Here is a 26,477-nt window from a genome sequence, read left to right as displayed (position 1 = left end):
TTTTAGAGTGTGTTTGAATAAAATATTTTAAGTGAGTTATTATTACAATTCTCTCAGTAACATCAACCGTGGAATTCTCCAAAAAGGGACCTATTTTAATATCACTTAACTAAAACTTCTGTTTTAGATCCCGAAAAATATTATTGATTATTAATATTTATTGTTAAAAATATCAATTACATATAAATAATATTGAGAATAAATATTTTTAAAAAAAAATTATCATATTATTATGATACATCTCACTTAATTAGCTACTATTTTAATTATTTTTTACTACTAACTTTTATTAGTACATCAGTCACAATTAAAATATATATCTCACTATTTAATATTAAAAATATTGCAATAAATCAGAGCCCTTAACATATTGACTGTGATAACTATTTGTTACCTATTTTACTTGTTCACGAAGTAATGTCAATAATTTATGTTGAAGTAATTTTAAAAATTTTCATTTCAAAAATTGTTTTGAGCTTAGGCATTAGTTGAGTCGGCCCACCTCCAAAAGCTTGCTCGATGATTCTTTGATTCTATTTATTTTATTTTATTTTCTAAATATTTGATTCTTTGTATGTTTGAATTGGGGTGGAAACCATCATCGTAGATTATTGAAAATCAAGATTATTTAAAACCCAATTCTAATTATAAGTTAATTTCATAAAATCAAGATTATTGAAAATTAATTTTGCAACCACTAACCTAGACACACTAAAAATTGCCAAGCAAAGTCTTGAGGAGAACCATATGGTCTTCGTGTTTATTTCTTATCCTTTCCCTCCCCCGAATCCAATTTTTTGGGGCCTCCTTACCCCACATCGTAGGCTATTTTGTAAATAAACGATTATTACAATGTTTCATCGTTAATTTGTACAAGTTTTATGATAAAGACTTAAAAACTTACTAACCATTAAGTTTTAGGTTGAAAGAGTTCTTGTATGATTTATCCATGACCCATTAATTAAAAAAAAAATTATAATAATATTTTGAACTAATATTTCCCAACACTTTTATCCCAAGGCAAAATACCACTCATTCCCACCTTGGACCAAAATATATCGTAAGTGAATTTGAACTTTGAAGACTCCACCTTATTATAATTTTTCTGGGCTCAACTCGGCTTCAACTTTCTTTGTCATTGAAAAATAAAAATAAGAGAATGCAAAAACAAGCACTGAATTAAGATATTTCATAAAAATTTACAGAGTTGCACCCCAATTTCATTCCTTTCCAACAAAAATTAGAAGGAAAAAGAAAACTAAAAGAATCTATACCCCATTGCTTAAAAATCAAGTCAAATTAAAATAACTAAAAAGCGTCTGAAGAAATTTTCTTCCATTATTTCATAGGAAGAAAATTTAACTTAGTAAGTAGAAGGGCTGACCAACATACAGACACAGGAAAAAAAGAGAGAGGATGGAATTGGAATCCATAGTGGAAAGCAAATTTTAAACCAGAGAGCTGCTATCAGAGAATTCAACATTCATAGATTGTGTGTAACTGTCAACGGGTGTGTACTCAGATGTGCTAGTTGCTGTAAAGTCACTTAAAAGGCTTCCAAGATCCACAGCTGGCCACACAAAAGATGGCTTGAATGGTGGCACATTAGGCACATTCACTGACCCAGATATGATCTGAACAATTGTTTGCATCTTAGGTCTCTCACTAGCAGTAGGATGAGAACAAGCAAGTCCTAATTTCAAAATCCTCTCAGCATCTTCAATCACATAGTCATTCTCAAGTCTTGGATCCACTGCCTCTAGTATCCTTCCCTCACGATGCAAGTGCCACACCCAATCCACCAAGAACTGATACCCCTCAATCTTTGTCCATGGTCTTTGACCACACACAACCTCAAGGAGCACTGCTCCAAACCCATAAACATCCGATTCCCTTGTGGCCTTACCCGTGTGAAAGCATTCAGGTGCAATGTACCCCATGGTGCCATGCACTCCTTCCAATTCTGCATATGATGTTTTCTCGTTCTCCAGTGCACGTGCCAAGCCAAAGTCACCTAAACGAGCATTGAAGTCCGAGTCCAGCATGATGTTGCTGGCTTTAAGGTCTCTGTGAACCACTGTTTGATCATACTCGTAATGTAGATAATTCAATGCAGAAGCCACCCCTGATATGATCTTGTACCTTAGATGCCAACTTAGTGGGGTCGTGCTGCTCCCTTCCTCACAAAAAATGTGGTTGTCCAAGCTTCCATTAGGCATGTATTCGTACACTAAGAGCAATACCCCGTTTTTGTGGCACCATCCTGCATATTATTATTAAAATCAGATGCTTGAATAAAAACATTAATTGCTATTGTAAATTATAATATGGTGGCAAGGGCAGAGAAACTATTGCAATTGACTTCAAGTTTATTTTATGTACCACTAGTTGGTAATGCTTGTAAGTCAAGGGAAACTAATTGTGTATGCATTTTCATTAAAAATAAGGACTTCATGCTTTTTATCTTACAATAAGAAGACTATGAAAACAATGGCCGGCAGGATGCTTCTTGTCACTTCGACCTCAACCATATAAGATAGTAAATTTCGGTTGACAACGTTATAAGATTATGTGGGAAATTTATATTATATAGGAAGCTTCAATGAATCATCTTTGGACGGGACCAAAAGGCAGGGAAAGGTTATCTCTAATGGAGTGGTTAATATTGACTAGGGACAGAATGTATCAAAATTAAGGTCACTTTCAAAACAAAAGGAACCTAACGGGACCAAATACGGAACCATAAAGGTTCAGATCAAACATTACAAGAACATGGAGCAACTCGTCATGTCATTAGGACACCACCAACCGTGACCATAGCTGGTCAAAGTTGTCAGCGAATATGTGTGCTACAGAATTTGGCAGCATACAATAATGCCCACACATGGGTTTCAAATATTCCTAGAAGATGACGATGTTGATCTGGACAGAACTACTGTCGGATCTAAATCCTAATAACTTGAATTTCAGAAGGGTTCATTAGAAATTGATAGATTTACTCCAAATCGAACCTAAACCAAACTGAAACTTCAAATAAAATCGAACATGATGAGAAAAAAAAAACTGATTTTAACTTGTAAGCATTGGATAAACGGAAACTCACCCAATAATCGAACAAGATGTTTATGACGGAGACGATTGATAATGGTGAGTTCAGACAAGAAATCATCGGTGCTTTTCATCTTATCCCTAGAGAACTTCTTAACAGCCACTTCCAATTTCTCCCTGGGAAGTGTCCCTCTATAAACGACACCGTATCCACCCTGTCCAAGCTTATGCCTCTCATCGAAATTATTGGTAGCCTTCTTCAATTCCTGAAACCTAAACTCCCTGGGTGTTCCAGGAAGACTCTTAAGCGTTCCCAAAATCTGAGGGTCACTTTTCCTATTCTTCTTACGTAACCAGTAAACCAACCCAACAACACCAACCACAAGAAGAAGCACCAAAGGCACCCCAACACCCAAACCAATCTTCAACGCATTTCCATTCCCACCCTTTTCAGGAAAAATCTCAATAGAAATGTTCCACTTGAGAACGCAATTCAACTCAACGGTGTCTCCGGTTGAAGCAGAGAACCCAAAATACGAAACCTGATTCACCACCTCTTTCAGATCAAGACCCGAACTTAAAATCGGCTTCGCTGGTTTCGCTACTATAGGAGCGTCCTTATCACCCTGCTCCGCCATGTACACGTCGATAACCTTCCGGTCACCGTCATACTGCACCCACAGCACGTGAAAGCGCGTGTCGTTCGGGGCGATCTCGAACCCCAAAGGTGACAGAGAAACGGTAACGTTGGAGTGAACGCCGTTAATGTCAAGCCCGATGTGGTTGTCGTCGGGGTCGAAGTCCTGCTTGACGGTGTCAAGTTCGACGGCGACGATTTGGTTGGTTCTGTTACCGTCGGTGGAGGCGTTGGTGAGGCCGAGGAACTGGCCGTAACTGTTGAGAGGGACGGAAAGAGAAGGAGCGATGAGAAAGGTTATGCCTTCGCCGGGAGTGTCGTTTTTGGGTCGGAAAACGTTGACGAGGAAGGAAGTGTTGAACGAAACGAGTTTCCCGTTGATGTCGTTATCGTCCCAGAGTTTGAAGGGGTTGATGAAGAAGACTCTGCCGGAGAAGTTGTTGAGGGAGACGTTGCCGGTGCTGTCGGGAGTTACTTGGAGAGCGCCGAAGTTGATGGCGGCAGAGGGAATGATCTCAAAGATGTTGAAGTAGGATTGGTTGAAGGGACCGAAATTGTGGGTTTCCTTTTGGAGAATCTGGGCTTGGGAAGTAGCCGCCGGGAAGAGGAGGAGAATAGTGATGACGGCGGCGAAGTAAGTAGGCATTTTGTGGCGGTTGATGATGATGGTGCATTGGAGTGGAAGCATGGCCAGCTATATTCGTGATTTGAATAATGGAGAACGTGATGTGTTTTATTATCTTTTTCTTGATTTCTAAATCCTTACTTACCTGCTTTTGTTATAATTTCTCACTGCGAGGAATGAGAATGACATTGTCTTCTGCAACAACGTTTGAAATCGGTGTTCTTAGCTTTGTTTTCTACGAACTTTCCATTGAACTCCGTGTTTTTTGTCCGCCAAATATTTTATACTTCAAAATCAACCCTTTTTTTTATATTTTTTTTATTAATCAGTGTCTTAAGCAAATTAATTTAAAATTATTAAAATTTGTGCCAAAACATATTATGACTTATTAAGAGAAAACCTATGAAGGTGAGGAGCATCAAAGCATTTAATACATTATATGCAACGAGTCTAACGATGCTGTTGAGTTGGATGAAATCTTTTTTCTTTTGTTTTTTAGAATTTTGGATGAAACACTAAAATAATCTTAAAATAATAAAATTAATTATTGTTTTTAATTAATATCATTATGATATTAGTTTATGATGGTGGTGGGCTTAGTTTGGGATCCCATAATCTGATGAGCAGTGTGTGCTTTTTATTTACTTTTGTTTGTTAAAAGAAGAAAAGATGCTTTGACATATAAGCGAGTTTTTGAAGAAAAGTATGACAGGCAAAAAAACAACGTTGTTGATGTATAATATTTGCATGTTGTCCTTTAACTTTAGCGTGTGACCTAATACAGTTGTTTCCCGTTCTTTATAAGCTTTATAATTCCTTTAATTTTCTTTTGGGCTTTTGGCTCAACTTGCTCATAGTTTAATCTTATTTACCTTTTGCTTTATAATCATTCATATGTCATATGTCTCTTAGTTTTAATTTAATATTTATTTATTTATTTATGAGCTTAAGCACAGTATTTTGCGCTAAAATATAATGACAAGTTGAAAGAAAATTGAAAATGAAAATTAATCAGCAAAACATATTAATACACATATTATTCTATAATTATTTATATATATAAAAGTAATTTCACTTTGTTTTTTTACAATAATCTTTAAATAAGTATTTTTAAAAGCACACCATTGACTTTCTTTCAACGCGAATAGTACAACGAAGGATTTTGATGTTTGGTGTAAAAACTCACACAAAACTTTCGTTTTTCTTCTTATCAAATTATCAATTATGGAAAAAATTATCATTTATCTCTGTTTTTAAATAAAATATTAGCGTTTGCTATCATATAATTTGTTTGCATCGTCACGAACTTTTGATGAACTCATATGCGTAACCTCAATTATTAAATAACAACTAGTATTTTTTTTTCAAAAACATAAGTTAAAATCTTGTCATTCTATATGAGCATGTATATATTAATTAGTATATTTTATTTTAATTTTAAATTTTAGTAAATGTAGTTATATTAAATATTTAAAACATTATTTTTTTAGACTTAAAAATATTGTTCTCTAATAAAAGACATTTAAACAAATAAATTTTACTAAATTAAAATTTTAGTTTTTTAAATATTTTGACTCATTCTAAATCTTTTTAAAAAATTATTTTATTTATTTTTATTGTCAATATAAAATTTTTATTAGTGGATAATATATAAATATTTTTTGTGAATGTTGTTCAAAATTTGACTTTTTTATATAAAAAATATTAAAATATCAGATTTTATACAAAATTATAGAAATATTAAAAATTTTAAAAATTAAACTGAAAAAACTGTCACTGACAATTATTGGTAGTTTAATTTTTTTTTTTAAACAAAATTGTCATTGATAATTTTTAATTTATTGTTATTTATTTAATTAAATGTGTAGTCTTAAATTTTGAATTTTCATTTTAGTTAAGTCATTTTAAAGTAATTTAAAACTTGATCAAATCAAAATCTAAATTTTAAGCTGAAGTTTATCTCACTTAAAAAATACATGAAAAGAAAAAAAAAAAATAGAGATATTTGTTTATCTTATCTAAAGATATCTCTTCCTTAGTCTAATCTTATATCGTCTCTGTTCCTTATAGATAACAATTTTTTTAGAAGGATCAAAATTTCAGAACATTGACGATTATATCAACTACTTACTGCAAGACATTAGACATCTAAATTCGAGATTTTTCTTTTTAGCATTTTCTAAAAATTGAAAAAGAAAAATTCTACTGAAATGAAAAAGTGGGGTGTTCATGGAAGGCATGAATATTGATGTATAACGAATCATTGGTTGACAAGTCAGCAATTACCGGTATGCGAATGTAAACAAGGTTACCACCATTTTGATCTGTTTTCAATTGAACCCTAATTCAACATTGAAGATCTCCTCCCTCTTCACGTTTCAATTGAAGACAAAAATCAACACCTTCTTCAATTACCTTCGCAAGGTTTGGCTGTTCCACCCTTTCGTCCACGTTTAAACCTGAATTTCATACCAATTTTTGTTTTTTGTTTTTTTATTCTTCTAATCTCTACTGCATTTTAAATTTCGAAGAAGGGTTTTAATTTTGTCGATCGATTTTTCTTTTGTTTTTCCGATTTGGGTATTTGTTGCTTGAGATCGTCTATTCATCTACAAAATTGGGGAGAACATGTGTGTCTGTCCGTTTCGTTCTAACAAATTTAACTTTCTTGTGCTAATGCATGAATTATTGCCAGTTTTTTTATAAATCAAGACGGAAGTTTTATTAGGTATCCGTTAATCAATCATGTGTTTCTGCCTGTTTGAAAAATCCAATCAGAAAGTTTAATTAGAAGTGAAAGTTTTCGCATTGATGTGGCAGCTTTTTATTTATTTAAAGTATTTACATTTACTGTAGATAAAATTTAAGCCTTCCTCTCTTAGTCTGAGGAATCCAGATAACTTTCTTTATGAAAAGTATTTTTTTTACTTTAGCTGTGTGTTTGGTTTCGCGCTTAATTGCAAATGAATCCATATTTACGTCAAAGCTACTAGTTGTAGCTTCTGCGTTGAATCCATATTTACAGGTTTTTTAATCTTTCTTTCAATTTTGAAGTCATAAGTGTCATGCTTTTGGTTATTAACTTCAGTGCTTATATATAGTTATTCACTTCAACTAACTTCAAGATGTGTGTGTTGTTATCCCTTTTTTTTCCCTTTCTTATTCTGCAGTGACTATTAGTGAGAAATGCAAGATCCAAGAATTCCTTTGTCGGAGGAGATCTTGAATAATAAGCCAAGGAAGAAGAAAAGCTCAATTCAAAAGGCATCTTTATTTCAATTGCATGGGAATGATGTCAGGGAAGATGGACAGGTGCCTCCATCCAAAAAAGGTTCCAAAAGACACTTGATGACTGAAGTGTCACCACATTTTCAGAAACAGGAAGGTTCCAATTCAGATTCATTGCCTGACTCCTCTGCAGCTGGGAACGAGTACCGTGTGTTGAGGCGGAAGTATTTGTTGTTGGAGGATGAGAGCTTTGCATTAGGGAAAGAGCTAAGAGAGGTTGAAGATGAGGTAAAAACACTGGAAGAAGAAAAGATTGCGCTGCTGGATCAGCTTGTTGTAATGGAAGGCCTTGTTGATCCATCGGTGATACACTCATAGTGTTTGCAACTATGTTAACACTGCGTCATTTCATCTCTTTATCATGACATCTATATGTTGTTATATGATGCCTAAAATAGAAGTCACTGTTGGCTCCTTTTGTGTAGCTATTTAGATACTGGATGGATAAAAATAATTTGTCCGTTCACTATTGTCTAGGATGCAGTCAGGATACTTAAATAATTATGTCTTCAATCATAGTGGGTTGTTCATATTTCTTGTTCACTGTGGTTATTTACCATCTGGAATCCTGTAGTTTCCTATGAATTATGATATACTATTTTAAAAAGCAACAAGATTCTGTCATTGGACAACTAACTTGGCGCTCAACTAGACATCCAAGTTCAAAAGTAAGGGTGATATAACACTCATGAAGTTGCTGCATATTGGTGTTTCTGATTGGTAAAGAATTTTACTATTTGAATATTCTGCAGCCAATGAATTGAGACGTACACCAGTGAAGAGGAAATAAAATATGATTGCTAACTAGTAAATTGTTTGGTATGGCTTTGCTGAGCTAAAGCGAAGTGGCTTGGAATTCGAGTAGTTAATGAAGTCTGGACAGAGTGCATGCTATATGATTCTGAAATTCCTCTAAGCAAAACTAGCTTTTCTAGTTTCTAGACCTTGTAGAACAGGGTTGCCAGTTCAAATCCAACTGGATACCTAAGATGTCATTGGATGACGGATTATACAAGAGATTTAAAACAAAGCAAAATGGGGATTGAGTTTACTCTTTCTACTGCCTGGTTTCCTTTTTGCTTATTGGTGAAGAACTGAAAATGACACGATTTAACTTTGAAAATAGGACTAGTCCATTTTGCCGCATACATTCAGAAGTGTCTTTACTGATGTAAGGAAGAAAATACCGAGACAAGAGATGTTGAAATTTCATAGAAAGGAAATTTTATCCAAAAAAAATACAACCTCACTGTAGCTTCAGACTTCTGAACAGATATTGGAGGAACCAAACACATCACTGATACTTGTTGACTGCCCTACAGACAACTTCCGTTAACCCAGGCCTAGTATTCTTATTCAATCATCGTTGATGCTTTAACATAAATATATGAATTTTTTGCCCTTGGATTTGTTCCAAGCTGTATAAGGGAAGACGTTAACATTCATTTATACTCCTAAAATGAGTGAGTAAATATTTAATTATGTAAAATAATTTGGAAAGAAAAATCCTTAATAATCGAAAATGCATTGAGGTAAGTAATGTATCGAAAAAGAGCATGGGAATGCGAGATTCCTTTTTTTTAAAAATGGTTGAGAGAATACGAGAGATGTTAGCTAGTTAGCTTTATAATACTAGAAATAAACTATTGTTTTGGCGAGCAAAATATATATCAATTTGTTTTTATTTAAAAAAAAACATCATTTTAAATAACCATATAATTATTCACTTACATTTTTATTATTATTATTTAGAGATGAAATATTAACTTAGCCTCTTCGGTGGGACAAGGCATAACACCAAACTTATGCATGGCAAATGCTGACCAACCTACATAACAAAGTTCTGTAATGACAACTGACAAATAGTTATGAATCTGAGTCAGGGCATCAAGATATTATTTCTTCAATTTTGTGCTTGGTATCACCTGCTGCTCCAAGCATAAAATTATAATGTAATTTGGGAATGATCATTTAGACTGCATCAGGATATGAGTATGACTATTTGTTCTAGGATTATAGTGACTTTGGGAATCTCACTAGTCCTATGCTAGTATGCATATTTACAACCTTTGCTATCTGACCAAACCAAGGCTTGCTGATGCAACCCTGACAGCCAAAGGACTAGTGACCTGTGATCTTCCATTCTTCCATGACAAGAACCCAAATGCATATCCCTTTGAGGGAGAAACCACTTTGAAATTTACAGTAAACTTGATTTTCTGTCCTGTTCTTCTGAAGACTAACCTATTTGGCACAACAGTAACATTAACTCCAGCAGGTGACAACACTACTGCTTCATATATACTTTTTGCTTCTCCAACATTAGTCACAACTCGAGTTACTGTGAAGTTGTCTTGAAGATTGGGCACTGCAATAGAAGGATAGTTTAGGTCTGATGGTGTTTTGAATGCCTTATCACATGTGCTGTTGTCTCTTGTAACAAGTCGGAGTGAACTCTCATCGTAACCCAGTGAACAGAGGAATGCAACAAAATCTTCTGTATGTGAATCATAGACGAGACCAGGATCCATAATTCTTGCGGGGTTCACAAATCCTGACCCGTAGTCAAATGCATTAGCCATTCTTCTATCAGGATCTGCTCTAATGGGTTGGTGGTGCTTATCCAGAATTGTTGCTGCAGATTAAACTTATGGTTAGTTTCTTGAATGGTGACATAGTAAGGAGCTTTATTAGTTTATTTTGAGGCATTAAGTGACGGATATAACATACAGGACACAACTTAGGTATGATTCCTTAGGAATTATTTGGGTTGTTTTCTGATCAAAATTAAGAGTTTTACTTCGATAATCTACGATAAGATTAAATGTAAACCTTTTAGTAAAATTAAATTCTAGTTTTAATTGGTGAACAGCCCTAACAACACCTAAAGAAAAATACCAAAGTTTTGTCCTACAATATAAATCTAGTAGGGAGATTTATGTTTATATTCGATTAAGAAGAATCTTAAACAAAACACATTGCTTAATGTAGGCCTCTATAAGTATGTAATACCAGTTGTCATGATGGCAGATTTGACAGCGGAGGGAGACCATGAAGGATGCACGGCTTTAACCAAACTTGCAATTCCAGTTACATGAGGACAAGCCATAGAAGTTCCTGATATGATATTGAACTTCATGTTTCCAGCTGCAGCTGGAGACCATGCTGCAAGGATGTTTAATCCGGGAGCTGCAATATCAGGCTACATAGCAGAACAACCAGAAATCCTTCCGGATTCAGTCAAAATGAAAAGGCATTTTATGAACTAATGGCATGTAAATGAGAATATCACCTTCAAAATTTCTGGGGTCAGAGCATTGGGGCCTTTAGAAGAAAATGCTGCTACACGGGGTGCAGGCTGAACTCCTAGTACTGTCTTGGCCCTGGAAATCCTTGACATAGGCATGCTGTTAAGCATAACATAATGCCAAGTTAGAGAATTGCAGAATAGCAGCAGTACATAACAAAAGTTCTTATTTTATCGAATATATAACAACAAACCGGGTGCTATTGATATAGGATAGAATCCTTTCCCCTGTTTTTGTTGCAACAACAGCTGAAGGTATCACAAATGGTATGGCAAGTTCTTGATTCGCCTCATCGATGAGTATCATCCCAACTCCACCGGCCTCTCTCACTACCTTACTCTTTGCCAACTTTGACTCAACTGAACTCTCTGCATGTCGACACACCAGAACCTTCCCTTTGGCCTTTGTCTTATTTAGGGAACTATCTACACAGTAACTGCAGAAATGAACAACATTCAATTCAAAAACCATCCCTGTGCATCGAGTTTTAGCTGGTTCAACTTTCAAGTACCTTGTGCTTCACCTGGATTGATAAGGAGTAAAATATCCATCAAAGGCTTCAGATGCTGGAATAATTCTTCTGGAGGCATTCATATCCAAGATACTGAGACTCTCACCCTATTTCACTCATAGAGAACCAATTAGAGTCCACTTAGTGTGCAGAAAATCACCAAAGTTCAAAAAGTAATCAAGCTTTACCATGATCTTAACACCATTTCCCAGTATGATATCAGAGGTAAAATCCCTATCTATTGAACTAGCAGCAACTGTGATCATCCATGGTGCAACATTTGTGGCAGAACCAGGACTTCCATTATTACCAACCGATGCTACCACCAAGACTCCACGGCTAGCAGCATGGAATGACCCCACAGATATGGCATCATTGAAATAGTCACCTTGGGGTGCTTCAGGACCCAGAGACAACGATATAATGTGAACACCATCTCTTATGGCATCATCAAACGCAGCTAACAAGTCCACATCATAGCAACCTGAATCCCAACATGCTTTGTACACAGCAATCCTAGCCCTAGGTGCACCTCCCCTAGCTCCACCAGCTGCTAGTCCCATATAATTCATGTTTGCCACATAGCGCCCTGCTGCAATGGAAGCTGTGTGACTACCATGGCCAGAGCTATCTCTGGCTGATCTGAAAGAGACTTTTCTGTCTGACCCTTCTTCTGCTTCATGTCCACTCATGTAGTATCTAGCTCCTATCACTTTCCTATGATAAATGATTAACCAATGGAGATGACACAACTGGATGCTGATAATGCTTATAAAGTCAAACTTAAAAAAGATGAGGGTGTGATTCAACCAGAAACCTGTTGCAAGATGAAGAATTGAATGCTTCTCCTAATTGACAATGACCTTTCCATTCCCTAGGCACTGGTGGCATGTTGGTGTCTCTGAAGCTTGGGGATTCAGGCCAAATTCCTGTATGAAGTATGAACAGTGACTGATGATTATGAATAAATTAAAACCACTACGATTCTAAATATTAACAAAATTCCAGTTCTTTTAAGTACCTAAATTAAACCATTTCCCAGTGTAATATTTTCATTTTTAAATTAGATCTCATTGAGAGTATTTTTTTTTTATTTGTATCAGAAGCAAAACAGGAAATAAGAAAAACAAATTTAGGTTTAGTTGTAATATTTAAAGATGGTTTATTTAATTAAAGGAGTTTGATTAAGCAAGAGTTCAACTACCACAATGATGTCAAGTGAAATCGAGTGTATTCAATCATACTTTCCTTTAGCTGCTATTACTAAAGAAATAAAAAAAGGTGTGGAAATCCTTATGAAGCGATTATTAAATGTCTTCATGGGAGTATGAAGAAAAGGTGCATGTTGTACGTAAGGGTGAAGAAATTGCTACCAAAAAGTTGTCGTAAAGGCTTCACCTTACTTTAAGAGTAACTCACCCGTATCGATGAAACCAATAATGACATTTTCTTGGTTTTTGGTGGAGTACCCTTGAATCTCCATGGTTTCGTCTTCCAAAAGTCCTATGAAGTCCCATGAATGAGTGGTGTGCAACTTTCTTTTAGAATTGAGAAAAACAGATACCACTCCAGGCATTTCTGCTCAAATTTGAACATAAAAAAAATAAAAAATTACAAGAGCCTTTAAAAAAGTATAAGTTTAAGGACTAATTGAACATTGTGTTTGTGTATTAGCAAAGGAAAACTGGAAAATTTCACTGACTTGAAATTTGATAAGCCTGTTCATCAGTCAACTTGGCTGCAAAGCCTCTAAAACCATGTTTATAGCTATAAACATGAGAAGCTTGGGCTTCCTCAATACTGTCAAAATCATTCCCAACAGGTAAAAAGGAAAATCACACATTTGAAACAACATGAAAAAAAAAAAAAAAGGCAGCAGAGAGACGAAATTTTTCAACACAAAACTTGTTGCAATAACTGAGTTCTGACCTTCCCTTGTGAACAGTTGCAAGCATTTGATGGGTGTGCTTTAGAATGTCATCTGGGTCTTCCCCAGTTTTGCTTCCCATGTACACAACGTAAACCTGCCAGTGCCACCCTATCCAGATTCCATAACTTGCTCTCCCGACACCCAAAACAAAAGTACATGAAAAAAAACCATACCTTAGTAGAGAAGCAAAAACTAGTTTTTGCAACAAGCTCTACAAGAAACAGATAAAAGAAGACACTGCTTCTAGCATAACCGAAAGAAGACATTGTTATAAACCTCAAAACTTTGGCTAAAAGTAGTATACTAACATATAGTGAGAGACAAAAAGATGAAATGAGAACCGGGTTCCATAAAGGCAAAGGGACGCAAAAAATGGTGATCAATTCAGAATCTTCAAGATTAAAAAGAATATATATGAGAAAAGAAAAGGCAGATGGAGTTAGAGAAGAGATAGAATTAGAATCATGGTTGCAGTTGTAACGTTGGTATGTGTCATGTCATGTAAATTTAATAAAACTATTTATATGAAAGCAAAAATAAGAAAACGTGGAGTAGTAGTGGGCATAGTTTGAGTTGATCACGGATAGAGAAAGGGACTGTTGCTTTCAGAGCATGCCAAAGCAACCGCAAAGCTCCCATATTTCTGTGAGACCGTTAAAAGCAATGTATCATAACACTCAACCTTAGATAATAAAGTTATGGACCCATAACAGAAATATTAAAAAATTAGAAACTTAGTTAATGAAGGAATTAATGTGCCTTAGTGTGATTGGTTCACCACTAAGCATGGTGTAACCGGCCTTATGTGTCTATAATTCATTCGTTATTTTCAGCAGAATTATCTAAGTAATGATTGGTTGTTCTAAATTTATGAGTTGCTGATTGCTGTGACTTAAATCAATGAGTAGGGTATGCCCCCATCCAAAATGTTAGTAAGTGATTCAATCAAAGACTTGTATTTGAATTGTCGACTTCTCCAATGGGTTTACAAAGGTCTAGTTGTCATACATGTGAAGAACAAATATATAAAAAGAAAATTTTCAGTGGTCTTGAACCATGATAATCATGGTGAATAGTAACATAATACTTATGTATTTTTGTAAGAAAATAGACACATGATGTAGCAGCATGAGTGGCCAAAACCATATGATCTCAGAACCCTAAAATTTGTGGTCTTCACTTACCAAAAATATTCTCCTGTTCACACAGTTAAAACTACAGCAACCATATCTTGACAGCTAACAAAAACTCCATTCACCCACTTATTAGCATGTTTTCAGGGAGAAATATTCTCCTTTTGAAGGAGCTGGAAGTAATTGATTTTGTTTTTCACCATGTGATTCTCAAAACAGAAGTGGTAAATGTGAGAAATTTTTTTCCACGAATTTCAAGAATGCAACGTGTTTCAATGTAAATAGTTTAAATAATAACATAAAAATAAAGGAAGATTCTGAACCGTACCAAAACAAATTTTAGGAAACTTCATATTAACGACTCACCATAATTTTTGTCAAATACTCACTTTGTTTTCATTTTCTATAATTAATTCAAATGAAGCTACGTATAATTTGTCATTGTTTCATACAAAATTTTTCGTACTAACAAGCGAAGCTCAAAAACAAAAAAATAAAGACGATTTGACGGAATTCAAAGAAAAAATTCACGAAAAGATTACAAATATATTTAAGCCATATATTTATTATGTTATCATTTGTTTTTCTGTTCAATTTTTAAATTTAAGACAAATAAATCGACTAACTTATTATATTTAAATGTAATAAATTATTTAGATTATGTTAGTACTTTTCTGTAAAGTTGCAAGTAATTGCAGTAGTTATTACAAAGTAAAAAATTTATCAACTAAAGACAATATGTCAATTGATCATTAAATGATTCTTATCAACAAATTAAAAGCATTGTAACGTTCTTTAGCTGGATTGAGTGCTCTAGTTTCAACCTTCTCTTCCGGATAAAATGCCTAGTTATCTCCAACATACTCCCTAATAATCAAATTAATATCACTAACTAGTTTACATTTATGATATATTATTAATTCAGTTCATTTACATAATTCCGATCAACTTCTTTTATATCATGCAACAAAATAATTGCATTCATCAGGGACAAAATTAGCATAGTAAAAGATATCATTTAATTCTCTTTCCAAAACTCTACAATAATATCTAATATTAATGGTAAAATTTATGATACCCCTTATGATTTAGAATATTTAATATTCTCTCTTACACGTGAAACAATCATGATTATTAATTTTATATTGAAATTAGTAATTTAGCTACAACAATGTTAATATCCTCTTATCTCTTATGTTTAAAATATTAGAAGAATAATTTAGAGAAGGTACAATACCACATCAAGTACTTTAATTAATTTATGGCATCTTAAATTATTTACATAAACGACAACCCACCTACCCCAAGGATACATTTTTATATAAACTTCTCTCAATAAATAGACTTCTGAAATTAAATGGGATTAGATGATTCATAAACACCTCCTTTTTGACAAACATAAATCATCTGAGTTTAAAGTTAAAATATAAAATAAAATTGCGTGCCGGTGTTTTATATTTTTCCTCACGCAAAAACCTCTTAGAAAGCATCTAATTATCCAAACTAATAATGATTATATATTAAGGAGTGCGAATCATGTTAGATTGGGTTGACCATTACGGAAAGCAAAATAGGCGTATAGAGCCATGCATCGTCATCGAAACCCAACCTTTTCAAACGCAACATGGATTCTATTTGTGCCTTTTCTTTATCTCTACTTTCTTATTTTCTCTTATTGTTTTTCATGGTTTTCACAGCTACCATTCCACGTAATCGTAGATTCATCCTTATCATCTATGCTACCATTAGTTCCAAGTCTTGAATGTGTTACAACAACACATCATGCATCTCAATAAAGTGACTGATTAAAATGATTAAATTGGTAATTAGCTTGATGGGTACATATGATTCCATGTTTTCACTTTCACGGGGGCATAATATGAAAAGAAGTTGTATTTATATGTTTTTATATAACAAAAAGAAAGAGATAAAAAAAAAAAGGTAAGATAAAATGATTAATGTGATAAAAAAAAACAATATCATACAATAATCGTATAAATAATAATTTTAATATAAATTTAATTTCAGAAGTGTATGTCAAGTGTAAACAACATTATAGCATCAAAAGCAAAATTATTGTATTTAGACTGCTGAGGTTGACACGTCTATGATGCCTTATGTATGCATGAGACACGCAGTGTGACGTTAACTATATAAAATTTTATGTTGTATATTTTTTTAATCAATATATTAAAAAAGTACTAGCATAAAATAGACAAGCATATAATCCAGGAATAAATAAATACACAGTGGGGTAACTAAATCTTGTCAGTGGAAATTCATCAATTCAATGAATAATGTAACTAGGTGTTGAAGAAAGATTAAAGATTCTTTCTGTCAACCTTTTCTAGTGTGCCAATGGAGACAATTAGCTACAGATTTTTGCTTTAAGATGCAAAGAAATTGGTAATGCGTATAAATTTTATTCTATGATGGTTTGCATATCATCTCATGTCTTGTGTTGTAAGATTGTAATAATCAAAATCTTTAGTCAAGGAAAAACATATGAATAAAGCATATATGGGATTTGTTTGACTTAAGTATACAATTTTATATTCTCGATTCCATCAAGTTTTATGCCTCGGATTTAGTATTGGTGCTTTAGGAGGTAAAAAATGATAGATAGTCACATTTATGAGATTTATTAAATAAGAAAGAAATTTCAAATTATTTATAATTTTTATTTAATATTAATTGAAATAAATATAGTAGATAGTATACTATCAATATATTTCTTTCTTTATTAAAAAAAAAAAAAACTTTAGGAGGAGAGAATGGTGTCTCTCATTTCAATGCAGAAAAAGCAACCAAACTCAAAGAATACTTATATTTATCTCATCTTAAGAAGATAAGTGGTGGTTTCAACTATGTTATTAAGATTTTTTTTAATCTTAAATAATTACTAATAAGTTTTTTATAAATTACATGAATATTTTAAAATTTAAATAAAATTATATAAAAATGAATTAAAGAAAATATTGTACTATTGATAATAATGAATATTTTATCATATTAAGAATATACTAAAAACTGATATTAAATTTTAGTTTAAGATTAATTAAGATTATAATAATATTAAATTTTAATTTATCTAAAAATGAAAGATATCCTTAATTTGATATATTGTACAAGTCTTAAAATTAAATCAAAGAAATTAAAATTAAGTAATATTATTTAAAATAAATAAAATTATAGTTAAATCTTAATACATCAACAGTTTTAAAAAGTTTACATCATTAGAAATCCTTGTATATGTGTCTTTTAAAGTTATTATTATCAAAGTCAACAAGTTTTAACAAACTTTTTTGATAAATTATGAGTATTAATTGTTTAAAAAATAATTTTAAATATTTTATTAAATGAAAACACTTTCAAAAAATTTTATTTATCATTCTAAATGATTTCTTTTAATTTAATATAAAATTAGATTTGAATTTTTGTAATTTATTTTAAAATTTATATTTATTTAATTTTATTGTGTATAACATAATATTTTTTTGAAAATGTATACTCTTAATTATATATAAAGGCATACATGTAGAGTCGTATTAAATGAAAATATTTTTAATTAGATGTTATTATTTTTAATTTCCCATACATTTAGTAGTTAGTTCTTCAATTCAATTTTGATTTAAATTCTTATTGATTGTAAAAATTATCTATCTTTAACCTAGTTTTATAATACTTAAATATAGACATTAGTCACATAGATTATAAATCTTTAAAAACTAAAATAAAAATATTCACAATAATTCTTAATACATAATTTTCTATAGAATAAATTTAATCTCTGCAATATATTGTGACACATAATCTTAAAAAATGCAAAATAGTGGAAAAAATTAAGAATAAATTATTTAAAAATAACTATAATATAAACAATTATAATAATTATTTGAAATAGAAATATTTTTAAACTTTATTATACATTTTGTCTCTCTATTCCTTAAAAATTTTGGTTAGAGTTTGATTGATTGATATTTTAACTTTTTTTCTCAATGTTCTATTGTTAATGAAGTTTTTATTTCTAGAGATGATTTAAAATTGAAATAGGTTAAAAATACAATATTACCGAAATAAATTAAGAAATAAAATTTATATTAGAAACCTCTTAGAGTATATCTACACAGTTTAACGAGGTCAAAAAGTTTCTCTTCAATTACGAAAAAGTCAAAATGTCTTCATTATTATGATTGATTTTAATTATTCTCTCTTTAAGTTATCAAACAAACAAACAAATAAATAAAAAAACAAGTTATGCAATTAATTAATAAAAGGTCTCGTTAAAGAATGTCAACAGACGTATTAAACGGAGCTAGTTTTTGTGGCACCTCAAATATATATATTTTTTAGCATCAATATTCTTCTTTTGTGGACTAATAACATATTGTTATGTGTGTTCCTTTTAAATATATCATGTTTTACTTGAAATTATATATAAAATTGCAAAGGGATTCCTTGATTATGTGAAAAATTAAGTCAAATTAAACCTAAAGCTTTTAACTACAGTCACATCCAACAAAATTAAGTAGAATAAAACTTGGATGGACACAACTAAATGTGAGGTGTTACGAACAACTAATGAAAAAATGATGTCACGTTATTAAAGTTTTAAAGCATCAAAAAACAAAATAACATATACTCAAAAATAGATACAACAACCTCTTACCGTATGTTAAAATTTAATTTTCACTTAATTTCAAAATGGAACATCAACGATAAAATTGAATTTTCTATCATTTATCCAACCATAAAAGTTATAATATTTATGTCAACAATTAATCAACTTAGCTAAACTCTTAAACTATATTAAGTGAAACCTCATAAATGAGTATCCCCGACATATATTCCATACGATAGATATACGTTTTTAAGAAAATTGATTCATCATATTAGAATTTAATCTTTATTATGGATAACTTGAGTTTGGATGAGTATATTCAACTACTGAACAATTAAAACAAAATATATAATCGAGAAACAACAAAAATGAGAAGAAGGAAAAAAAGAAAAGATGTAGTACACACTCTTATTTATGAAACTTCTCCCACTGCATATATCAATTAATGATTACTAACCATTTTGTAAAAGCAGGAAACTAGCAATCAATCACTGAAGTGACTTTTATTCTACATTGAAATATAAGATCTTCAACCCTTACAAGTTGGTGAACATGACTGGTTGATCAACATGGTGGTGAAGACCATGTTTACTAGTGGAGATGACATTGATGAAGCTATGTCTATATATTCATCATTTATTGCTGGCGCTTTTGGAAAAAATTTGCTGTATAGTGGGTGGGGGTTTTGCAGGCTGGGAACTTGAAGCAGTGCTCCCTGTGCTTTGTGGTGGTTTTGAACGACTAAACACACTTTGGGTAGTAACTTTCTTCGGTGCTTCCATGATTGGATGCTACACTTACACTAACTTGTACTCCTGTTTTGTGAAACCACACTTGGATTATTTATAGAGATATATCTTTGAGTTAGCAGCATATCAAAATATTATCACGTGTGCTGTTTGTCCACCTTATATTCTAATATTCTCATGTATGCACATTGGATAACAGCTGATCACGTCTTTGTCTTCTTGTTTTATTTCTAAGCCAAATATTAATCAGTGTTTTAATAAGTATTGTTTCAAAAATTAAATGAGACAAATTGTTATTAGAAATGTTATTAATATATATCTATCATGATTTTAAATATATATATTCTTTTACTTACTTTTTAATAAAAATATCTCATTTTTAGCTTTTTGACCTGCGTGGTAATGGCACTTGTTAAAAAAAATATTTTTTGATTGTTTAAAGGAAGGCCTATGAGAGAGATACCAAGGTTTTTCCTCCTAATCAAGGAAAGGGAAAAGTAAAAGGTGAGTAAAAACAGGGTGTAGTGCGTGTGGAATATGAACCACAACTTAATTACATTAATTATAAATCCGGTTCATTTTGACTCATCAAGTGAAAGCACAGTTTAGAATTTATTTTCAAATTTGATTTTATTTGGGTGAGGGAAGAGTTCATACTTGTATATTTTAAACTTGGGTCGTATAAAGAATTTGAGTAGATATTTAGAATTTTAAGTTGAGTTTCAATTTTATCTCAATGTGAAATCTAAAACATGAAAATAAAATGCATTATAAATATTTCATTAAATTTTTATTTACCATATTAATCATTAAATATTTTGAATATAAATTAAACTTTTATTTCAAATAATAATTTTAAAAATAAAATATATATGTTTATATTTTCAATGTTGTTTCAAATTTCTCTGTATGATATTTTTATTATTGTTATGATTGGTTGCATATTTTAATAAAATTTAAAATAATGATTATTTTAAAAGTTAAAAAGAATATATATACATATAAATTAGTAAATATGAAAGAAAAATATAATGTATAAAAATAGAAGAAGGAAATTCTTACACTGATGTAAGTCTAAAAACTCTTACATTCAATCTGAACTTTTTATTTAACTTATATCTAATGAGTTATAATTTATTACTTCACTAGTCGTTAGATATAAGTTAAATGAAATATTCAAATTAGGTACAAAATTTTTTAAACTTATACTGGTATAAGAAAATCTTACCCCATAAAAATAATATTGAGTACATATTATAAAATTAAAACTCATGTAAAAATATGAACTAAATAATAAAAAATTTCAAATTTACATAAGAAATTTATAGCCTCAAGAAAAAAATTTGAAAGTTATAGATATTTTTTATTTTTTACCCATTAATTAAAAATATTTAAATTGAAATTAAAATTTATAAAATAAAATTATAATAAAAAAGTAACACTAATTTAAACTACACAATGTCATCAGACTACTATTTGTATATATAGAGAGAGGGAGGAGGAGGGACACGTAAAAAAACAACTTTAAATAATTTATTTAATTAGGTCTCAGTAAAAATTTAATTAATGTGTATTAAAAGATTCAAAACTAATCAATATTTAAAGTAGATGAATGTTTTTAAAAACAATATTTCAGTAAATGTTGATTTAAAATCTCAATAACTATTAATTGAAGAAAAAAATATAATTTGACTAACGTATGATTTCAGAAAAATGTTTTTTATCCATTGAATTTTTAATATTTGTAGAATAGTTCTTCCATTAATTTATTTTTAAATTTACCCTTACAAAAATGTAAATTAGCGCATTGAACTTTAACCAGTTAATCATTTGTAAATTTCTAAAAGAAGGACAAAATTGTACATGATTCTTTTAATTTTTAAATAAAAATATTTTTTCAATTATGATTATATTTAAAAAAATTATTTTTATAATATTAAAAATTCTCTTTTAATTTAACTTTGTTTAACAAAATAAGATACTTATTATTAATAATTAAAAATAATATTTTTGTAAAATTTAAAAATTTTATAAGACATACTTTAAAATTTATTTTAATTTAATAACAATCATATAATACATAAAAAATATATAGATAATTATAAATCAAAGATTTTGTTAAGGGCCTGAATCTTAAAGTGGTTATATATTTTTATTAATTTATTATAATAATTTCAAACTTGTGGATGGTCGAATCGCAAAACACCATGGTCATATTAAAATGTAACAATGAAGGAGTGGTTAGTAATACATGTCAAACTAGTCTTAATAAATTTGAAGATAAAATAAGATTATGTATAAAAAATATTATTGTAGAAGAAGATACTTGGAGAAGTTTGAGAATATATATGCAATAAAGTAACAGATAAATTTGGTTTTAGAACCTTTTTATGAGAGGGAACCTTTGGCTTTACTTGACTAAAAACAAATTAATATTGAGATTATCTGGTCAAAATTCTCTAGACACTGCTAATGGGGAGCACCAACCACAATAGATCATGCTCTCTAAAAGTCTAGCACTCACACTGTTTAAACGTACCAAATAATTTTACTTAAGTTTCTTTTAAGACAAATTTAACTAATTACAAATTTTAAAAATATTTAAACAAAATTAATTTTTTTTACAATATTAGTGTATATTTAGTTTAAATTGTTTTGAAAGAAATATGTTTATTTATAAAAATATTTTAAAAATTATTAAAAATATATAATTTAAATACATATTTAGTTTTATTTATGTTTAAGATGAGTAGTATTAACTCTTAAACTTAAATCACGTTAGAATTTTCATCGAATAAGTTAAACTAAGAACTTTTAAGACTTTACTTGATTAAAAGGCTTCATGAAAAAATTATATTTAATAAGTAAATAATAATAATAATAATAACAACAATGATAATAATAAATATATAAATTTATTTTAATAAAATTTATGTCTTAAATAATACTATTTGCTACTTGACAAATATTCTTGATCCACTTAAAAAAAGTATATTCCACTGTTAAAATTTATTAAAAAATAATTTAGCATTAAAAAAAATAAATTTGAATTACTTTGTTTATGATCAGTGCAAGACATTTGAACATTTATTTTGTTACTTATGACGTCTTCAAGCATAATGGGAAGAAAAAATCTTCAAAACCAGAAGATCAAATAATGAATCCAAGTTTGGGGTTTGGGTTGATACATTTTTTCCTTTCTCTTTAATTTACACTTGTATATTAAATTTTAAGATATTATTTTAATTTCTATATAATTATATTATGCTTTCTAACTCGCGTGTCTTTATTATTATTGTAGCGTTTCATATTAGATTAAATAGAACCAAATTAACGATAACTTATTTCCTAATCAATTATTTAAATAAAAAAAGATTTTACTTTCTATAATTTTATTAATTAGTACTTAAATTTGTAATCAATGTCAAATATAATAAAATGTTTATAAGTCATAATGAAAATAAAATATTTTTTGATTAAAATAATTTTTAATATTTTGAAAATTTAAAGTTTCAAATATATGTATATTTATATTTATACTATCATTAAATTGATTATTTATTAATTAAATTAATCTTATATAAAATTTGTATTTTTATATTCTTATAAATATCGTACAAATGTTTAAAATCAAAAGAAGCTCTTTACAAAAGTTTACAAATATGAAAACATAACTTCAGCTTACATGTTAATCTTCTTCCACCACTTCACATTACTAGTAAGCAAATATAACAAAGTAGGCAATCACAAAACTACATCGAAAGCTGAAATTTGAACACCACCTATATCAATTAATAATCCCTTGGAGATAGCATTGATGAAGCTACAATGCATGTTTGGCAGAGGTTGAGTGATGATGGGTCATTTCTTGGTGGTCTTTTTGGGAAAGATCTGTTGTATGGTGGGTGGTGGTTTAGCTGGTCCAGAGCTTGAAGCATTTCCCCTTCCTGGTTTTGGAGGGTTGGTAGGACAAAGAGCACTTTGGATTGTAACCTTTTTCGGTGGTTCCATATGAATGCTACACTTTGCAACTAGCAAGCTCTTACACACACAGATTAAGCTCTGAGAAACCCATCATTTGCTAAGCCACAATTTATAGAGGAATGATCCAGAGTTTATGTATTAAAATACTCCAAAGGCATTTAAGTGTTTTGCCCACCATATATTCTCTTGCATGCACAAAATGTTTCAGTCCATGGACCACAATGGATTCTCGTTTTGTATTTTATCCATCCTTTATTATCATATTTTTTTAAAGAGGTAAATTTTGATGATACACAATTATTCAATTAAATGCTTACATTATTTAACAACTTTTTATATAATGTAAAATTGATATTTATTTATATTTTAAAAAATATATTACCTAAACAATAAAATGTTTATTAATTTTATTTTTGTATAAAATTAATATACTTGATCAAAACCTTTAAACTAATAGTTGAATTTATCAATATTAAATTTGAAGACTTAAATTTAATTCAAACTAATAGCTTTTCTATAAAATTATAGCATATTTTTATAGTAATTTTTGTATTATTATAATATGAAATTTCCAACTCTCAAGGGAAAAGAAAAAAGAAAAGAAGAAGAGAGGGTGTAAACCCAAAATACACAGGTAATTAAAGTAACAACTTGCATATATGAAAGTAGTAGAATCACGTGTAGTAATTAAAAGTAACAACTTGCATATAGTCAAAAACAGTAAATGTGCAAAGTATGTTGTAAATAGTAATATTCCTTTTAAAACCATTTTGTAGATTTAGAATTTGGTTTAGTTTACTTTTTATGGTGTGTTTGGAAAAATATATGCAAGTCTTAGAATCGTGTTCAATACACTAAGCTTAGTTTAAAATTTGTGCTAATATTTATGGTTATTTTAGAACACAATTTATTTTGCATAAAAATCCTGGTTTTATTATCTAATGACAAAATCAAAATGTGTGTTATTTTGGACAAAGAAAACTCTGATAAAATATGTATTAACAGAAAAAAAAATTCATAATTTAAGTATTATAATTTTTTTTAATTTTTTATCTGTTTTAATCCAAATTGCGCACTTGAATATAGTGTATAAATTTATCATTAAAATTTTTTTACATATATAAAAATTTAAACTCAAAATATTATTTAAACGATACTAAATCGCTTATCCTTGAGACTAACTTCAGTAAGTTAAGTATCATATTTTTACCTTTAGCAATAATTTTATGCATATATTATTTATACATGTAGTGATTTTATTAATAATTATATGAAAATTACTTCCTTTATCAAAATTACTTTTGTTTCAAGTCTTTAAACACTATACTCTTATATACTCATTTCTTAACAAAAATAAAAATAAAAATATCAAATTCAAGCCAAAACTAATCTAATTACATGCTTAATTAAGACAGATTAAATCTTTCACTTTTAAACTTAATTTTATTGATTCTCTTTATTATCTCTTTTATAATTACGAGAATATGTACTAACTATTATGGTCAAAATAATGTTATATATTCAATCGCTTTATCTCTTACTTTTAGATGATGGTGCAAGAATTTATGGAAAAAAAGAAAAGGAGAGATAATGGTTTAGGTAGAAGTGAATTTCGAAGGTATCGACTTTTTGAAGGTTGGATGGATGAACTAAGACTGATATATATAGATCCTGATATCGTAAAGAATGTTTCATTATTATAATTTTTATATGTGTACCAAAAATATCTTTTAATTAATAGTTCAAGAAAAATTCTTTTGAGGTTACAGATTCAAAATAATTTTCTATATATACACAATAAAAATAAAATTCTCAGTAACATGTTTAAGGAACTTAATTATTTATCAGTTACCTCAAATTTTGTTGATACCTCTTTATTTTGTGTTGTAAAAGTAAAATGCTTAAAAACAAGTAGAAATCTACACATATTCAAAAATAAAAACAAACATCAAGTATCAATTTTAGTAATATGACCCTTTTAATATGTGTACAAAATGTATCAAATAATATGAATTTTAACGTAGGAGTAGCAAAATTTAATTATTAATTTAATTATGAATAGTTAAAACTTAAATACATTATAAAATATTTTAAATTAATGATTAAATAACATAATTTACGATTTACTCCTCCCTCACATGCAAAAAATTCTATCATGCTATGTGATCATTTAAAAGATTTTTTTTTTTTTACTTTCACAAAGTTCTTCAAAAATAAATAGTTAAAAAATATAATTGCATTAACTTTAACAATTTCATAGTAATTAATCAATTAATTTTTTAAGTCCGGCCAATCAAACAAATAACTCAATCAATAATTTGTAATATTAATATAATTTAATCAAAATAAAAAAATTGGAATTAATCAATCATATGCCTGCTTTTATAATTTAAGCTTGTCAAATATTATATTTATTTCAAATAATTCTCTAAATACATAAAGAATTCATATTATATATATCGGATATTTCCCTTGCTCCTTCAAATGTAAGTTGTTTTATTTATGATTATTTTCTTAGTTCATATTTTTATTTATAACAATTTTCATAATTTTTTAATGTTAAATTTATAAATCAACATGATTTATACATGTTATTGATTTATGTTGGATGTTCACGGTTGGGAACCGCTACTCCCCACCGCA

At 29.8% G+C, this 26,477-nt stretch overlaps 3 protein-coding genes across 4 annotated transcripts; 1 reads left to right on the top strand and 2 right to left on the bottom strand.

The window, feature by feature from the left end:
* Nucleotides 1-1,162: 1,162 nt before the first annotated feature.
* On the bottom strand, nt 1,163-4,548 carry LOC113869740 (probable L-type lectin-domain containing receptor kinase S.5). The gene is made up of 2 exons (XM_027506198.1): nt 3,104-4,548; nt 1,163-2,263 (listed from the first exon to the last, which is right to left on the bottom strand). The coding sequence occupies exons 1-2, from the start codon at nt 4,371-4,373 to the stop codon at nt 1,449-1,451; spliced, it is 2,085 nt and encodes a 694-aa protein (XP_027361999.1). The 5' UTR covers nt 4,374-4,548; the 3' UTR covers nt 1,163-1,448.
* A 1,815-nt stretch (nt 4,549-6,363) lies between these two features.
* On the top strand, nt 6,364-8,200 carry LOC113869585. Its single transcript, XM_027505980.1, has 2 exons — nt 6,364-6,734; nt 7,481-8,200. The coding sequence occupies exon 2, from the start codon at nt 7,497-7,499 to the stop codon at nt 7,914-7,916; it is 420 nt and encodes a 139-aa protein (XP_027361781.1). The 5' UTR covers nt 6,364-6,734; nt 7,481-7,496; the 3' UTR covers nt 7,917-8,200.
* Nucleotides 8,201-9,466: 1,266 nt separating this feature from the next.
* Nucleotides 9,467-13,822, bottom strand: LOC113868599 (subtilisin-like protease SBT3.5). 2 transcript variants are annotated; one of them, XM_027504324.1, is made up of 11 exons: nt 13,521-13,822; nt 13,347-13,441; nt 13,120-13,217; nt 12,837-12,995; nt 12,235-12,346; nt 11,606-12,134; nt 11,430-11,524; nt 11,100-11,342; nt 10,891-11,005; nt 10,611-10,800; nt 9,467-10,233 (listed from the first exon to the last, which is right to left on the bottom strand). In XM_027504324.1, exons 1-11 carry the CDS (start codon nt 13,611-13,613, stop codon nt 9,671-9,673), a joined length of 2,292 nt encoding a protein of 763 aa, XP_027360125.1. In that variant the 5' UTR covers nt 13,614-13,822; the 3' UTR covers nt 9,467-9,670. The 2 variants fall into 2 exon arrangements, with proteins under 2 accessions (XP_027360125.1, XP_027360126.1); XM_027504325.1 differs by having other exon boundaries at nt 9,469-10,233; nt 13,516-13,822.
* Between the last annotated feature and the right edge of the window lie 12,655 nt (nt 13,823-26,477).

The sequence above is a fragment of the Abrus precatorius genome, unplaced genomic scaffold (assembly GCF_003935025.1).
Source record: "Abrus precatorius isolate BTA unplaced genomic scaffold, Abrus_2018 Scaffold6, whole genome shotgun sequence".
NCBI classification, from domain to species: domain Eukaryota; kingdom Viridiplantae; phylum Streptophyta; class Magnoliopsida; order Fabales; family Fabaceae; genus Abrus; species Abrus precatorius.
This window is presented reverse-complemented; position numbering and strand designations above follow the sequence as displayed.